This window comes from Pteropus vampyrus, unplaced genomic scaffold, assembly GCF_000151845.1.
Source record: "Pteropus vampyrus isolate Shadow unplaced genomic scaffold, Pvam_2.0 Scaffold31, whole genome shotgun sequence".
Taxonomy (NCBI): Eukaryota; Metazoa; Chordata; class Mammalia; order Chiroptera; family Pteropodidae; genus Pteropus; species Pteropus vampyrus.
The window spans coordinates 10,082,363-10,100,305 of record NW_011888812.1 but is presented as its reverse complement, the minus strand read 5'-3'; the positions used below and the strand labels follow the sequence as shown (position 1 = coordinate 10,100,305).

Sequence of the window (17,943 nt, the reverse complement as noted above, 5' to 3'; positions counted from 1 at the left end):
TCAGCATATGGTTGAGCATCTACATGTGTCAGATGTAATTCTGAATAGGTCAGGGGTTCTTAAACAGGGATTCTCAGAGGGCCAGTGAACCCCTTAAAATTCCATGCAAGGTTGCATGCTGATTTTTCTTAGGGAAAAGGACCTCAAATTTCGTCAGAATTTCAGAGGTCCAGACTTCCCAAAGGTTAAAACCTCTCTATAAATGAGTCTAAAATGAGTCTCAAAGATTTTTGTATAGGTACCTACTGAGAAGGGAAAAATTAATCTCGGAGTAAGGATTATTTTGCATAAATGGAGCAGGCCTGTTGGTGACTGGAGTCTTAGCCAGGATACATTTCCACTACTTTACGTTAGAATTTCCCCACACTAGCTTCCTTCACGCTACACTGAATGGGAACTAAGCTTCCAGGCTCACAGTGGGGAACATCCGTGGGTTGGAGGGTGGTGAGAGAGGCCTGTCAGCCTGGGAGGTAGAAGCAACTGTGATTAGTTATTCTGGAAGAAGAGGTTATGGAGCGGAGGAGGGGTTAGGGGTCAGTTCTGGAAGAACTGACAAAATAGAGGAGTTACTGGAAAAGAGGTGGAGTTCAAGTTCAGCACCCTTTTAGAGGGTGTCCCTCTCCTTCCCTCACATGTACTTAAGCTTCCAGCTGCTCTTTCTACTCCTGTTCAATTCAGCACGAGTATTTTAGAACATTGGAGAATCATATTTCTGGGAGGAGCCCTCATTTCTATTGATAAGGAAATTTAGGCCCAGATGGGAAAAGGACTGCTCAGCATCTCTGCAACTCATTGGTTTAGGCAGGACTATAATCCAGTTCTCCATATATCTCATCTTATGCCTTTTTCACTGCATCAAGCACCCACTGTGTGTAGAAAGACTTCTCTCGGATAGCTCTGGGCAGGGCTGAAGGAGCACTTGGTGTCTGGGCGGTGACAGAAAGAAGAGATGAGGAGAAGTCTCAGGCTTAGAGAGGGTTACTTTGAGCTGAATTCTGTCCCTATTATTAGGGGCCCCTTTGGGAGAGCCCTCAAGCCTCCTGGTTGAACGGCGGGGAGGAGCATGTAGATGAATGGGGTGGTTTCCTCAAGACCGGGTTGGAAGGTTGAAGGAGAATGGGGGAGCGGGGGTGAGGGGCACAGCAGCACTCAGTGAGAAAAATGCATTCACACATAGGAGAGGGCCGTCATTCTCTGTGTTTGTGGGAAGAGATTTATATTTTGATGGTAAGCAGTGGTAGTGAATAAAGGTAGCAGGTAAGTCCAGAGGAGAGGAAGAAGAAAACTATATACATATATTTCTTGACTGTTTGGCTGTTCAGCTTTGGCTCAGGAACTTGTAACAGCTTTTGCCACTGAATCAGTGTGGTTGTCCTGGTAACAAGATGGTTGTTGCTAGGCACAGGGAGCCAGTTTACCATCCAGAGTCTTCGGCTGTGACATGTGCAAGGAGGTTGTCACGTCGCCTCAGAGTCCAGAGGTGTTCAGGGTCTAGATGTCAGCTGGCAATTTTCCTTTCTTCTCCTTACCCGTTCCTGGGTCTTGTCTGCATTCCTTATCTGCCCTGCTTGTTCTCTGACCATATATGTCATTTTTTGGATTCCAGGAATGCAGTGGGCTTAGAGCAGCCTTTTCTCTGAGGTTGAACTGGATGGGTTGAATTGACACTCCCCTCCCTCATCCATATAGTGAACTTGTGATGGGAGAGGGATTTGCTTCTGGTTAGGGCTGAGGGCAGAAGGTGCTGCCTCCAGGCTGCATGCAGCCACATCCTATGGCCAGGCCCCAGACCTGGGCAAACCCAGTTTTGTCTCCTCCCTCCCTGCCTTCTGTAGCTGCTGTCCTGTTTTTCACCTCCTGTATCTCAGCACTCTGATGATGTCATGAACTTCTCCATTTCCCATCTGTGCCCTCCAATCCTTGGGGCAGTCTGTTGACCTCTGCCACCTTGAAGTTAGTGTCAAGAGCTCCCCCACAGATTAGAGTGTGTTTGGGAGCCCCCAGGAACCTTCAGATTATCTGCTTTGACTGGCAGGCAGACTTTATCCTCTGCTCCTGGTTCCTGTCCTGGGGCAAGTCCAGCGGGGCCCCTCAGCCATGGCCTGTTTCCTGGGATCCTATGGCCTCTGGCCACTTCCTCTCCTCCAGGCCAGGGGTCAGAAATGGAGTAGCCAGGGCCACATCTGACCTTTTCAGGCATAGGGTTTGGATCATCTCCTGCTCCTTATATTCTTGCAACGTCTGTGCCATAACTGCTGGGGCCTGGACAGCTTCTGTGCTGTCCTACACCTGAGGAGAGGGGTGTGGACCTCTACCCTCTGCAGCTGGGACCACGTGACAACCAGCTGGGCAGTGGGCAGAACAGGGCCTGGCACAGTTCTTCTCTATCCAGCTGGAGGACCTGAAGGCAGGCACTGAGCTGTGCCATCCTCTACCCCAGCTGCCTTTTCTGACAACATGCCAGAGAACTGTGGATCCAGGAGAACCAGGAGCTACGTGGAAATCTTGGCCAGAATGAGAAGTGTTGAGGAATAGGGACAGCGGAGCTTGGGGGAGGAATGAATGGACGCAGGAGGCTTGCTGTAGCAGTTATAGGTGAAAAGAGGGTTACTGACCTGTCACCTGTCCTCTCCCAGGTTTCTCTTCAGGTTCTGTGGCCATGGACCCACTTTCAGAGCTGCAGGACGACCTGAACGTGGATGACACCAGCCAGGCTCTGAACCAGCTGAAGCTAGCGTCCATTGATGAGAAGAACTGGCCCTCGGATGAAATGCCCGACTTTCCCAAGTCAGGTGGGCACCACTGGATCCCAGGCAGCCGCTGGCATCTTAGAGGGGAAGATCCCCTTCTTGCTGAAGGGAGACTTCAGAAGGGCAGCATGGGGGCAAGCGGACTGGCCCCAGGGTGGGTCCGGAATTACAAACCTTATGGGGGGAGAGCCAAAGAGCACAAGTCTCAGGGAGAGCATTGTGTCAGCCCCCCGATTATCCCCTGACTTTGCCATGTTCCTCAGATGACTCCAAAAGCAGCTCCCCGGAACCTGTCACACACCTGAAGTGGGATGACCCTTACTACGACATTGCCCGGCACCAGATTGTGGAGGTGGCAGGTGAGGACACCACTACTGCACCTTTTCCCTCATAGTCTGCACTCCTGGCTTAAGGGAGCCAGCTCCTTGTGCCATAGGGGAAGGGGATAGGGGAGGAGCTGTGCCCACTCTGTGGTCTGACCTCTGACCTTGGGGCTTCTGAGCACATGCACTATTCTTTAAACTCAGACTTGATTGTGATGGCACTTGTTTTCTTCATTTGCAACCACATCCTGACCTGTGACCCCACTGTCTCCATTGGCAGATGGCATGTGGGAGTCATTGTGGCCTAGTGGCTTTAAAGTCAGAAAGCCCTGGGTTTGACTTGCCACTCTGCTCCCTGAATTCATTTCTTCCTGACAGGGTTGCTGAGAAGGTTACAGTAGTGAAGGTGTGTTTGGGCCTAGCCCAGAGCCAGAACATAAGTGATCATTCACCTCCCTTCCCTTTGCCCTCCATTCAGCTTACTAGAGAGCAGGGAGGTGCCAGCCCCTCCTGGGAAACCCTACCTCCAAGGAAGTCTGGAAGATAGGGGCCATGTGACTCCTGGAGCATTAGGTTCCCTGCAGTTGTGCTCCCCTGCTGAGAATGGGTGAGGAGCAGCACCTCTGGGGTCTCAGCCTCAGTGTGCTCCTACCTTCCCGTTTATCATACAGGATCCAGAAGACTGGAGGAGCCGGGTGGGTAGCCGGGATGTTGATGACCTGGTTTCTGCCCTTAGGGCCCTACTTCTAAAAGAGGAAATGAATTGCAAGATCCTTTGTCTTTTCCCTAATGGTTATCTATCCTGACTAGTTAGGCCCAGCAGCTGTAAGCTAGGGCCTGCTCTGAGGCATTGGAGTGGGCAGGGGGAGCCTGCGAACACCTGGTCCCTGCGGGCATGTGGCCATAAGGAAGCAGCAGGAGTTCCATCTCTCCTGAATGCTGGGCTCAGAGGGTAATCGCTAACGTCAAAAGTGTTTCCATGACCTCTGTGTTTCTGGAGCCTGCTCTGGTCTGGGGTGGGGGCCTTGGCTGTGGCCTCTCTCGCCCCTATAGAAGCAAGGCTGAGTGTTCTTTCCCGATCTGGTCCTGACCTGGGCACAGGAGAGTCACCTGAAGTTTCAGAACTTTCCTCACTACCAGAGATGGACCTGATTGGGGCGTGGAGAGTATCTGATGTGAAGGAATCTCTATCCTGACATTCTCTTGGCCTACATGGCCAAGTCACAAGGCAAAGCAGGACAGGCTCCCCCACTTCCCATACGGGACTCTTTGTCTCCCTGCAAGCAGAGCTGCAACATGTTTCTGTTTCTCCAGGGTGCGATGAGCCTGAGGGGGCCCAGCCAGGTAGGTGTGTTCCCGGCTCTCTCTGCTTAGCCTTTCTGGGCTGTGGCCTCTGGGCTGTGGAACAGGTGGAGGCCAGGTGGGGCCAGCTTAATTGCAGCCCCACTCTAGGGAACTGTGGGCTGTGCCTGGGAGCCAGAAACAGCAAAGAACTTTGAGATGTTTGGCAGGGTGGGGGCTGTGTGGGAATACTTCCAGAGCCAAAGGGAAAAGAGCTTCAGGGAGGGAGGGGCCTTATCCCAAGGAGTGGGCAGGGTTGGCTGGCTCTGAGGAATGGCCTGGCCTGCATGCTGGCTTCTCAAGCCTGAGCTGAGTGCTGCAGGCTCAGGGTCCCTCTGGTGGGGTTGTCCCCATGTGTGTGCCTCTCTGACGACTGAGAGAAGCTTGGATTGGCACCGCCAGAGTGAGACTTGTTTGATGAGACCATGGTGATGTCCTGAAGGTTAGTTCCTTGACATTAGAAACCAGAGAAAGCCTGTGTTGGAATGGAGGATGGGTTATGTCCTCAACCCCTCTGCGGCCTCCGTTTTCCTTGCTAGCAGTGGCTGTCATGCTTCACTGTCACATTTGACTCAGTCCAAGTGGGTTCTTCCCAGTGATGTGCTGGTAAACATGACGCTCATAAAAGGGAAAACAAAGGCTATTATTTGTAGCATTTGCAATTTCTACCATGGCAGATTTCAAGCTACTAACATGATTTCAACTGGCTTCCAATATTCCTGACAATTTAACAATTTAACGAATGTGTGAGTTGGCTCCAGCACTCAGCCCCCACTTCCCATCTCCTTGGACTGCTCTGCGGGTTGTGGGCGGGGCTGCTGGCCTGGCAGTTCCCAGAATGCCTGCTAGAGGAGCTGTGCTGTCGCAGATTAACACCCAGGCCACCCTGGGAGAGTTCCTGATCGGTATCTGGGGAATGCAGAGGCTTCAATTTCAGGCGGCTGGTCTTTTCCTGGTACTTTCCACCAACAGTGTGCCTCCTCCTCACTGAGCCCTTTCCCCCGGTGCTCTGGGGACAGCAGTGCTGCCAGCTCCTTCTGTCCCATCAGTCTCCAGGACAGAAGTCTGTGCTCTTCTGAGATCAGGAGGGGAGTTCTGGGTCTTTTTACTTGTGTTCTTGTAGCACCAGTTGCCCTGCCTGCTGGCAAATGCCTGGGTCACTCAAGGACTTGGGCACTGGGACTCCACCCCAGGGAGGGGGGCAGTGGCTAGACCCTAAAGTTACCAATATGTCATTCCTCACCTGTCCGGGGGTCTTGCCATTTATCCCCTCCCTACTGCTCCCCATCCCCATCCCCATCCCGATTCATTTAACATGCATTTATAGAACACCTACTCTGGAATGAGCCTTGTAGTCAGCACTGAGGATTCAGTGAGGAAAAATACGCATTCTTTCCTTCAAGGAAGTGGTTCTTAAAACTTGTCAGAGACCTCTTTTAGAATGTGAAAGGTATGGGCCCCTAAAAAACATGTGTATGTGCTTATAATATTTTCATATAACATCATGGCTTTGGTGGATGCCCGTTGGTAGAGCCCTAGCTAAGAACCCAAAGTTTCTCTTTACATGGTGCTAGGGCCAGCTGAGAGATGGAGCACAGGCTCTGGACCTCCACTCCAATTGCACATTTAACTAGTTACTAGTTCTTTAAATTCCAAAGCTATGTAAGCTCAGGCTTTCTGCCCTGCCTAAGTCCTCAAATCTGCCAGCCAGTGAGGCTTGCGTTGGGGGGCAGACACAGAAAGAATCTTATGGAATACCCCATACTACTTCTGGCATTTCCCCCTACACCCTCACATCCTGGATATTTCCTCTGCTTAGAAGGGAGTGGGCAGATGATGTCCCTCCCCTCACGGGCTCATGGTAGGAGGCCCAGGGGTTTCTGATCCTCTAGATTGTACACAAGGCTGGGCTGGCCAGTCTACCCCTTGGCCCCGACCCCCTGCCCGTCTACTCTTCCTCCTCCTGTCAGAGCCCATGGGAAGTGAATCAGAACAGGCCCCAGAGCCACCCAAAGCTGGCCTGGGAGGAACTCAACCCACCAGGATCTAGGCTAGGGTATGAAAGAGAGCAGGTGGCTCCCACTTCTTCAAAATGGACCTGCTGCCCTGCTGTGCTGGATGAAGCTGCATCTTCTTCCCCTCAGACAGACTTGCAGACAGTTCTTTGCTTGTAAGTCTGGAAAAATTCTGCCCCAGGCTTTGGGAAACTCACTGTCTAAAGCAGTCTTATGACCTAGATATTGTGAGCAAACTCAGAAATAGAACTGTGCATACCATGTAATGCTGACTGATGACTCTGCAGACTATCAGTTATTATTGAATATCTGCCATGTGCTGGGCTCTGGACTAGCATGAGAGATGCAAAGACGGATGAGTCCTTGTCTTTGAGCTGCTCACAAGCCAATAGAGAAAACAGGCACATAAACAATTATACGGGAGAGTCAAAATGTCATGACAGATGGATGATGATTCATGCTCGGAGCCATGAAAAGGGACGGCTAACTTGTCTGGGGGAAGGAGGAGAAGACACAGGCTTCTGGAAGGAGATTATGCCTAGGGTGAGTCTTAAGGATTCAAAGATGTTAGCTTAGAGGAGGGAGCAAAGTTGTCTAGAGAAAGGTCTGTCTGGCATGAGAAACAGCAAAAGATCAAAGCAGCCTGATGTGGACAGTCTGCAAGCACTTCTGTGTTGGAATTGTGCATGGTGTGAGCCTGGAGGGAGGTGGGGGCCACTCCTGGAGAATCCTGTGAGCCATTCGAAGGAACACAGCCAGCAGGAGACTAGGGCCACATTGTCCACGTTCCAGAAGCCTCCTTCAGCCTCTCTGTTGAGTCTGGCCCCAGTCCTAGAGAAAAGAGTCAGAGCCTTTGGAAAAGCAACCACTTTGTAAAAGCACTGGGTGAATCACTGACTGAGAAGGATCATCAGGTCATAGCTATTTAAATATGGGGGAAACACTCAGCAAGGCGTGGGGGATCCTTAGTCCTCAGAGGTAGACGGAGGACAGACTCACTGCATTTTATGGGTTGGGTACATAGTCTTCTTATTCACCTCTGAAGTAATCGGAATTAAGTGTGGTTTGGTGTCTCTGGAGAGGCATGACCGTAGAGATAAAGGGGAGGGCCCTGGGACATAGGGAGGTAGGGACCAGGTCTTAGCCCCATTGAGCTTTGCTTGGGGTCCCTGATCCATGCTGACCCTAGAAGAACATCTCATTTTGGGGGAAAATAGCATATGTCTCAGGCGCTTCCCGGCTTCATGACAAAGTCAGGTGGTCAGACCATCAGATCGTGACTACTTTTGGACAAACATCCCTGAGAAATTCCATCCAAATGAGCATTTTCCCTTCTCTCAACTTCATGTTCTTTATAATTTCCTTAGTGAAGAAGGCTATGATTTTTAAAAATGTCCCAGAAGTTAGAGCCAAGTGTGGTCAATAATTCTAATAAAATCAGAAAGTGTTGTCAGTGGTCAGGAATGAGACATGACTATTATGTAATCAGGCTGATTTCCTCCGTGGCCTCAGACTTGCTGAGAAGGTAGCTTCCCAAAGCCACGCTGCTCAGAGGGGCTGCTTCTGGAATAAGCAAGGACTTTTGAGATGACTGACAAGACAATTGCTTTGGAGGGTGTGATTTTTTTTTTCTTAATTGAAATTAACCATTTTTAAGTGTACAATTCAGTGGTATTTAGCACATCCATAATGTTGTATATCTCTTTGTAATTCCAGAATTTCATCCATACCCATGCAAAACCTGTACGCATTAGCAGTCAGTCTGTTCTTGCCCGCCCCACTGGCCCTGGCAATCATTAAATTGCTTTCGGTGTCTGGATTTGCCTATTCTAGATAGCTCGTGTAAATGGATTCATACAATGTAGCCCTTTGTAACTGGCTTCTTTCACTCAGCATGATGTTTTCAAGGTTCATTCACAAGGTAGCACGTGTCAGTACTCATTCCTTTTTATAGATGGAAAAGAATATGCCATTGCATAGATATACTACCTTTTCTTTACCCATTCATCCATTGATAGACATTTGGGTTGTTCCGCCAGGTGTGACTTTTTATTTTTTAAAGTCATGTTATTTCTTCACACTCCAGCTCAGCAGCCCTGAGAGCAACCTGTCCCTCTTTCTTCAGCGACACACCTTTGAGTGCAGGCAGCTCCCCTGAGGTATATCTGCAAGGGCCACTCTGGCCTCTATAGTAAATGGTATGGATCTCCAGGCCTGGTACCTCTACTTCTCTTGGTTCATCTTTAACCCGCCATGCTCCATCTTTCTCCGTACCTAGGAGATGACAAGTATGGGCGAAAGATCATTGTGTTTAGTGCCTGCCGGATGCCCCCGAGCCACCAACTGGACCACAGCAAGCTCCTGGCGTGAGTACTCATGGGGAAGGTGGTGGGACCTGTGCTCAGATCCCCACTTTGGCCTGATACTGTTTTTCTCACTGTCTCTCCCTGTGTGGGGGTGCCACGCCACCTCCCTCAATGCCTTCCCTCTTTTCCTGAGGGAGCTGTTTTACATTTGGAGGGGTCAGTCCTAGGTTAGGAGTCACACCTGGTTTCTAATCCTGGAAATTGTGTGACCTAGGCAAGTGTCTCCATCTCTTTAAGCCTCTTTTTCTTCACTTTTCCTAGGGGTAATCATAGAGCCCTACTTCCTTGCAGAAGTGAGATACTGCACATGAAAATGCTTTGCAGGCTAAAATACTGTCCAAATGTGAGGGCTGGTTATTATAATGATACGGTGTCAGATGTGGTTGCAGTTCATCGTTTATATGAATATGTTTATATGTTATTTTGTGCCAAATTTTGCACCAATGACTTCTGTATCTAGATTGTTAGCCAAATATATATAGTAGCTCTGGATAATCTAGAAATCTGATGCAAGTCTGGAGGCTGATTGAAAGTGGGAATTTGACAAACCCTTTTCTAGTCAACATTCATTACCGAGCCGCCAGAGCCAGCACAGGGCCCACAGCATGTGTGGGACCTCTGCGGAGACAGAGCCGAAGCTGACGCCCTCTGATGCGCCTCAGTGTGTGTAGTTACCATCCTTCTTTTCTGACCCGTTTAAAGCACTCCCTGAAATTCAAAATGTCTGCACCGCCCATGCCGGCTCTCGGGGATCCTGAATGGTTCTGTGTGTTTAGGACGTGGTGAGGGGTCGGGGACAGGCCAGGGCTACAGCAGTAGAAGGAGAAAGGGCTGAGTGCTGTGTCTCTATGGCCCTAGGGAGCCAGGGCCAGGCCCCAGTCCTCCAGCCTGTGACTTTTTTCTCTCTGGCCTCCTGACCCTCCTCCCTACCACTCCTCAGACAGGCAGGCAGAGCGTTATCCAGGCCCACCACGTGGCTCAGCCAGGAACAGGCCAAGGAGCTGAGCCCGGGGGTGGCTGAGTCACAAGCCCTCTCCTTTGGTTTTATCACATCTGACAAGGCAGGTGACAGACTCCTGGCCCGATAATAGTCCAAGTAGGAGGAAGTCGGAGGATGGGTTCGGGAAAGCATCCAGTTTTCAGGAGAGAGCCTGATGAGCAAGGTGGCCCCCACTCTGGGGCTTCTTCTGGCTTCAGGAAGCCCTCTGCCATCCGTCCTGTTCTCCATCCCTTCCCAAACGGATCTCTCCACCCCCACCTGACCTGGTCACAATCCCGCTGGGAACAGGGAGGTGCCTCCATGATAGATCAGTCCTGTCCTCTTGTTCTCAGTAGATCATCTCCAACTTGGCTTTCCCAGCTGTCCACCCAGATCTGGGGGTTGAAACAAAGTGCCTGAAGCTTGGATTCAGAAGACCCATTGAACTTCAGCTCTGCCTCTTACTAGCTTTGTACTTAGGGGCAAGTCTCTTTTGAGCCCTATGAAAAAGAGAATTGTGCCCACTTCACATGGTTGTTGGGGGCGTTAGATAACATATATACATGAAATGCCATTGTATACTTTTGTAAAGTGTTACAAATTTCAAGAATTTTTTAAAAGGTGGGTAGCTATAAAGAAAAAATATAGAAAATTATATATAAAAACGTCTCCCATAAACCCATCACCCAGAGAGAAAACCACTGTTAGTATTTTAGTGTATTTGCTTCTTGCTTTTTTCTGTAACATTCAGAACTGTACAGTCAGTTTTGTATCTTACATAACATTTTTATCTCTTGAGCATTATTTTTCAAAGACATCTTTTAAAAACTTTTATTGACAGATATGTATAAAATGAACAAACTATGTACACTACCTGATGAATTTGCAAAAACTGAACCCACGCATGCCTGCCGCACCCACAAACCTCCCTTTGCTTTTCCAGTCTCTACTCCAAAGGGTAACCACTGTTCTGACATCTAACTTTACAGATTGGTTCTGTCTATAGAAGCATCCTGTGAGGTTATTCTATTTATGGATGTCCTGTGATTTAACCAATTCTGTTATTGGATTGTTAGCTTGCCGCTTAGTTTTTTTTTCTCCATTATAAAACAAGCTTCAGTTAACAGCCTTCTACAAAAATGTTCCTGTTCATCTCTGATTATTTCCTTAGGATAAATCCCTGTACATATTTACAGGGTCAAAGAATAGGAACATCTTGTAGCTTCTAATGGACATCACTTTATTGCCCCCCTTGAAGGTCATAACATCCATCAAAGGATAAATATATTTTCACAAGTATTGCTATTTTATAATTGAAAAAAATGCCATCTTTTTATGTACTAGATCTTTGCAAACTGCAAAGCACTCGATGTGTGAGTTGCTGTGTAGTAATGATTGGCATCACAATACTAATCCAGCCCTAGACACCTCACATGCTGCTTGTGCCGGCCTAGCCCGGCACCCACGGCCCATTGGTTAAGTTACTCTCTCTAGGTTAGGTCAGGTGGCATCTGGGCACTTAGTCAAATCCTTGGGCACTTCCCCAGGCTTCTTGCCTCCTTTCCTACCTCCTTTGGAAACCCTTAGCATTCCTGCATTCCTGCCTCCCAGCCTGCAGAGGTGACCCTGCCGAGGCCTGGGCTTGGCCGACCAGAAAAAGGGCATTCCACTGGACTCCTCTCCTTTTCTGGAGTTCTTGTTCAATCTCTTCATACATCTCCACCTCAGGTGGGCTCAACACTGTGTGTGTGTGCGTGCACGTGTGCTTCTTTGGAGTTGGCGGGTATCGTGTTGTGAGCATAGGGAACCTGAGATGCGGGTCTTTGGTCCACAAAAAGCCCAGAGACTACAGCAGGGGAGGGGTCCCTCTGGCCACCCAATCCCCTCTCATAAGCACAGTGCTTTATAACCTGTGCTGGGAATTCGCGTTTAAAAGGCAGAGTTGTGCTGTGGTCAAGAACATGGGCTTTGGAGTTAGACAGTTCACCTCCAGGCTCCACTACAAGCTGTGTGACCTTGAATAAGCACTTGAGCTCTCTGAGCCTCACTGTCCTCACTTGTAAGAAGGGGATAATATCAGCCTCAGTTGTTATGAAGAAGGCATGACATAATATATGCAATGTGCTTGGCACACACTAAAAGCGTAATATTGATCAATGGTGACTATCATCATTATTGTTGACTCAGGGCCATCCTGTGAGGGAAATGTTATTCCCATTTTCACTGCAGGAATGTGAGAGGGTTTCAATTAGAGTTCTGGTCTCCTGACTTCTAGTCAGCGCTCAAAACTGAGAGCTGTTGTTATTATTCCTCTGCCCAGCCCAGCTTCAGCCCCTCCACAACATGGCAACTGGTTACACAGCCAAGATAGACAGTGCAGGGCAGGGGTTCATGGGGAGGGGGTCTGATATAAGCAGGAGATTCCTGGGGTGCCAGGTTCTGTCTTACTGGGGCCCCACTTGTGTACAGGGCAGGCCTGAGCAGGTCTTTTCTCTCGAAGGTACCTGAAGCACACCCTGGACCAGTATGTGGAAAGTGACTACACGCTGCTCTACCTGCACCACGGCTTGACCAGTGACAACAAGCCCTCCCTCAGCTGGCTTCGGGATGCCTACCGGGAGTTTGACCGCAAGTGGGTTGGGGCCTGTGCCCGGTCTCCAGGGGCGGGGTCTTGGAGGCCCCGTGGCCTGGGGGCAGGTGGCTCTGGAGCCAGCAGCTCTGCTGGGTTCTGGGCTGCCCTCTGCTTGGGCAGGAGCTTATTCCATGGTTTGAGGAGGCAGGTGCCCCTACCTGGGTAAATGTAAGGAATCTGAAGTCGGAAGAGCCTGGGCTTAAATCCCAGTTTCTCTGCTTACTCGCTCTGGGACCTTTCATCTCCCTTAACCTCTCTGAGCCTCCATTTCCTAATCTATAAGATGGAGCAACAGTGGCACTTACTGTGCAGGCTGCCACCAGTAGTCACATGAGAAAATGTATGTTAAGGAGCCAGCTCTGTGCCTTGCCTGCCACGCCCACTCCTGAGTTCCCATTCTGCCTCCACAGGTACAAGAAGAACATCAAAGCCCTGTACATCGTGCACCCCACCATGTTCATCAAGACCCTGCTCATCCTCTTTAAGCCCATCATTAGGTGAGCAGGCCAAGGGCGGGGTGGTGGTCTCCCCATGCTTCACCTAGAACTCTGAAGCAGATACCTGAGATGGCCAAGCATCCTAGGGACAGAGCAGTTGGGGCTAGGCCTCTGTCTGATCCGGGGGTGCTGCCGAGGGGACAGTGGAGGCTTGCTGAAGCAGGTGTGCTCCCTGACCCATGCCCTCTTCCCTGTTGGCAGCTTCAAGTTTGGGCAGAAGATCTTCTATGTGAATTACCTGAGCGAGCTGAGCGAGCATGTGAAGCTGGAGCAGCTGGGGATCCCTCGCCAAGTGCTCAAGTGAGACTGGGACAGGGCTGTGTGTGTCCACTGGATGGCATCTGTGGACACGTGTATCGTGTTTGGGGGAGTAAGAGGTGCCGGACAAGGGGAGAGGAAAGCCTTGAGAACCTCAGGATAAACAGGAAGCAAGTGTAAAGATTAAGAGACAGCAAATGGGGTCAGAGAGAGTGAGTTCAAATTGTATTTCTGTCACTTAAAAGCTATGTGACTGAATCTCTTTAAAGCCTTCACTTTCTTATGTGTAAAGCAGAGTTGTTATGATGACCGAATGAAGTAATCCATGTAAAATAGCACAGTAAGTGCCTGACAAACAAGGGTTGCCATAGAGAGTACAGAGCCAGGCAGAGGGCCTGACCTTCTCATCTGCTCCCCCAGGTATGATGACTTCCTGAAATCCACACAGAAGAGCCCTGCAACAGCCCCCAAGCCCATGCCACCACGGCCCCCCCTGCCCAACCAGCAGTTTGGGGTCTCCTTGCAGCAGTAAGTATGCAGTGGGCAGGCCTGGTGCCTGGGGGCTGGGAAGGGCTGCAGACCCTGCTCACTGCCCTCATTCCTGCAGCCTCCAGGAGAAGAGCCCAGAGCAGGAGCCCATCCCACTGGTGCTCCGGGAGACTGTTGCCTATCTGCAGGCCCAAGGTGAGTGCCAGGGCCCCCCTGCCACAGTGCCTCCAGCACCCGCCCCTCCTCCCCCTCCTCAGCGGGGTCTCCCAGCTCCCCTCGGGAAGCTGCTGCCAGGCAGAGCTGAGAGAGGTTCCACATGTACCAGCACCTGCACTGACCCTCACTGGGACTCCAAGACAGAGAGTGGGTGGGGGGAGTCTACACATTTCCCCAGAGCTCTGAGACTCACCAGGCCCCACTGTTTCCCAGCTCTGAGCACCGAGGGGATTTTCCGGAGGTCGGCCAACACGCAGGTTGTACGGGAAGTGCAACAGAAGTACAACATGGGTGAGCAGCCTGGGCTGTGCCCAGGCCCACAGGGCGTGTGTGTGGATGAGGGTGGGGTTGGGGACATGTGTGTGACTGTTAGGGAACTTCTCTGCCTTCGGCTTCCCTCTAAACAAGGGTCCCGGATTCTGTTCCTGTCAGAGGTTTCTGTGACATTTGGTATAATTACATGGGTCCCACTCCCGCCTGGCCTGCTGTCTCATCGGTCAGTCTCCCGGGTCCTAGGTTCAGGTTCATTCAGAGACAAGGAATAACTGGAGTATATGCTCGCAGGACCCCACTCCACCCAGATTGCCTGAATCTGCGTCCCCTTGTCGTAGAGGAAGAGGGGAAGGCGGGTGCAAGAGGCAGCTCTCTGGGAGGAGGCTTATGACTGAGGGGAAGTCAGACTGTGAGGCTTACTTGGCCTTGAGATGGGTTCCAGGCTGACTTCTAGACTGGGCCCAGCTTCTCTCTACCCTCTCCCACCCCACCTCCAGGGCTGCCCGTAGACTTCAACCAGTACGACTTGCATCTGCCAGCAGTCATCCTCAAGACCTTCCTCCGGGAGCTTCCTGAGCCCCTGCTCACCTTTGACCTCTACCCCCACGTCGTGGGCTTCCTCAGTGAGTGCCCTCTCTGCCCTTCGCAGCTCTGTGCTTTTGCTGGATCTAGGCTGGACTTGGAGCAGGAGGGTTTGGCCTGTCCTCTAAAGAAGGTCTAGTTGGGATCTCCCCTCTAGCCTCACGTTAGGGCTTCCTGAACCAGCCCAGCCCTGGGCCCCTGTAACCTGGGCCCCCATTCCTCACAGACATTGATGAGAGCCAGAGAGTGGAGGTGACGCTGCAGGTCCTTCGGACGCTGCCTGAGGAGAACTACCAGGTGCTTCGTTTCCTCACTGCCTTCCTGGTGCAGGTGAGACTTCAGCCTTAGCCTCTGCTGCTCACCTGGAGGAGGGGGGAGGGGAGAGGAGAAGCTGCCACCCGTGTTGCTCCAGGGCAGCTGATTGCCGGGTGTGGGGGCAGGGTTTGTGGCAGCCTGCTGCAGCCCTCTGGTTTCCCTTCACAGGTTTCTGCCAACAGTGACCAGAATAAGATGACCAACACTAACCTGGCTGTTGTCTTCGGCCCTAACCTGCTGTGGGCCAAGGATGCTGCCATCACTCTGAAGGCCATTAATCCCATCAATACCTTCACCAAGTTCCTCCTGGATCATCAAGCGGAGCTGTTCCCTAGCCCTGACTCCTAGGGGCTCTGAGCCCAGCCCCTGCCCCACCAGCCCCCTTCTCTGATAGCTCCAGTTTGGACACTAACTCCTGGCATCAGCCTTACAGGAGGCCAGGGCTCCTGTGACACCAGGAGATAGAAGCTGGAGCCAGCCAACTGGGCAACTCCTCCTCCCCTTCTCTCCAGCCCACCTCACTGGCCCTGGAGGCCTCACAGTTACCATGAGACTTTTTTCTTCGCCTTATACTTCTCACTGCCTCCTGAATCCCTGGTTCCTGTGGGACTATGCAGAGCTGGCCTTGGCTCTTGCAATCCCTTTCCTGCTTTCTCCTGCCTCTCTCTGGCAATTGCAGGTGCCAAAATCACTGCCGGCTGGGCTGGCAGCAGGGGCCGGTCCACCTCCTCCTATTGCTGGGAGATGAAAGGCTGAGCTGGCTTAGGCGGGCCCTGCTGAGGCTCCTCCCGATCTGGGTGAGGGCCTGAGTAGAGGCACTCTGCTCCTGCCCTCGCCTCTACCGGCTCAGCCTTGGGTATTTCCACAGCTAAGGAATGACAGGCCAGAGTCTGCTTCCTGTTTCTGCCTCCTTCTCCTCCACACATCCTGGTCAGCCTTTCCCAAGTGGTAGTGCTCCCCAGGATGTTCTAACCTGGTTCTGCCAGGACTGGCAGCTTGGATGACATGCTGAGTCCCAGCATCCATTCAAAGTAAACACTCCACTCCCTCCCCTGAGAGACCCTAGTGTCTGGTCGGACCAATGACAAGCAGTCTCAGCCTCTATGCCTTGCCTAAGGACAGATCCTAGGCCTAAGGTTCTTGGGGACGTGTCTGTTGTGGAGTCACACTGGTCCCTGCTCTGACCAGAGGGGACACAGTGCCTCAGAATCTGCGATGGCTCCTTTCTCCAGCTGGGGACTCCTGGAGGGGCTGGGCAGAGATTTTGCTAATTAGATTGGCGACCTTCAGGTGAGTTCTGGCAACCTCCCCCAGGGAGCGTGGGGCCTTAGGGCCCTGTCTTTTAGAAAACCTAGACCCCAATGATGATGGCTAATCCCTTATTCTAGCTTTGTCTTTTAGAATTACACTTCTTCCTGCTGAACGCTGGGAAATTCTTCCTCCACCCACCCACCTTCTTGTAGCCTTGTCCCCTGGCAGCAGGGAAGTACCTGCAGTGGCCCTGCCCCCTTGACCAATGCCTATACTATAGGGGTCCTCCCCAGCCCAGCTCCATTGGGGAGCTGGGCAGGGCCTGGGCCCTGACCTCCCTGGCCTCTCTCCCCAGGGCGCTGGCATGTCAGGACCCTCAGGGACTGGCATGGTTGCTGGTTCTGTCAGTCCCTGTGTCTCTAGCCTGGGCTCGGGCCTCTGCTTTCCTCCATGTATCAGATGTTGTTCGCAGCCCCCTTGGCTGGGAGCCTGTGGATCTATTTGGTCTTTCCCCTGTTCCTGCCCCACTGGTCTGTACCTGGCAGGGGAAGGGGTGGGGGAAGGGCTCATACTGTGAATCAAGTGTTCACATTCACACTTAATGACTTCCTTGGCACCAATCATGTATTTCACCTTTGCACTTTTTATATTTCAATAAAAATGGAGATGAAAACTGCCCATCTGGCTGTTAAGGAAGTGGGCATGGAGGTTTAGAACTGGCAGACGGGGCCTCAGGAAGTCCCTCCCCAGTCCATCTGACCCCCTTCCTCATCTTGTTCACTTGTGAGTGGGTAAGAGGCCAGCTTTCTGACCATCTTGCAGGCTTAGAAGTGCGAACAGTCATCTTCCATTTTTGGCACCTGCAGCATTCCAATCGACAACCATATGCTGTATCCTATGACCAGGGCCTTTTCTGTCTTCAAAATGGAGTGGGCTGTGGTGGACAACAGAATGGGTTTTAGAGTTTGACAGGGTTTGAATCCTAGTTCCATCACTCACCGCCAGCTGATGATAGTCATATAATTGGCCCCGTGTCTGAGACTTTCTTCAGATCAGAAATAATGTATACAGGACATAACATGGGGTTGAGTGTCCAGTAGTAATTAGAATGACCATTTCACAGATGAATGAAGTGATAGCCCCAACCTGTGTGGCAGCCAGGATCGAAGCCCTCACCTCCCAATCATCCCATTCCTCTCCCACCTCCACTTGGCTTGAGAGCTTCAGCTCTTTCCACCTGCCACTTAGTCACATAGAAGCTATGAAAGATCCAGTTTTCCTTTCCTCTTTTGAGCAGGTTTTGCTTTGCTTTAAAGGTTAAAATGGTAAAATTTGTGTATTTTACCATAATTTAAAAAATCGCTGCGATGGCAGGCCAGAATTTCACCTGGTGACTTTTCGTACTTCTGAGCCTGGCACAGTGGTCAAGTTCCAGCAGTTTGCTTCTTCCCTGCCAAGTGCAATCAGGAGGCTCTGGTGGCCTCCGTCGGGCCTGTTCTTTTTTCTCTTCATTGCTTGCTCGGGCTGGGGGAGGTGGACCAGAGCTGCAGGATCAGGCAGTGTGGATAGACGGTGGTTATAAACATAGGCACTGAGCTCCAGGAAGCTTGTCCGTTGCACAACTGTGGCCCTCATCCGGGTAGCTGGAACAGAAGG

General features: G+C 51.3%; 1 protein-coding gene across 1 annotated transcript in view; it reads left to right on the top strand.

Annotated features, from left to right (window-relative positions):
- Positions 1-16,963, top strand: part of ARHGAP1 (Rho GTPase activating protein 1) — an 18,417-nt gene extending 1,454 nt beyond the window's left edge. Inside the window, exons 2-13 of the mRNA XM_011356930.2 lie at positions 2,637-2,792; positions 3,014-3,109; positions 8,708-8,795; positions 12,275-12,406; positions 12,817-12,903; positions 13,105-13,203; positions 13,582-13,689; positions 13,769-13,845; positions 14,080-14,157; positions 14,637-14,762; positions 14,948-15,051; positions 15,205-16,963. Coding sequence (XP_011355232.2) covers positions 2,660-2,792; positions 3,014-3,109; positions 8,708-8,795; positions 12,275-12,406; positions 12,817-12,903; positions 13,105-13,203; positions 13,582-13,689; positions 13,769-13,845; positions 14,080-14,157; positions 14,637-14,762; positions 14,948-15,051; positions 15,205-15,384 — 1,308 coding nt within the window. The 5' untranslated portion in view covers positions 2,637-2,659 and the 3' untranslated portion in view covers positions 15,385-16,963. The remainder of the gene's footprint in view (positions 1-2,636; positions 2,793-3,013; positions 3,110-8,707; positions 8,796-12,274; positions 12,407-12,816; positions 12,904-13,104; positions 13,204-13,581; positions 13,690-13,768; positions 13,846-14,079; positions 14,158-14,636; positions 14,763-14,947; positions 15,052-15,204) is intronic.
- Positions 16,964-17,943: the final 980 nt, after the last annotated feature.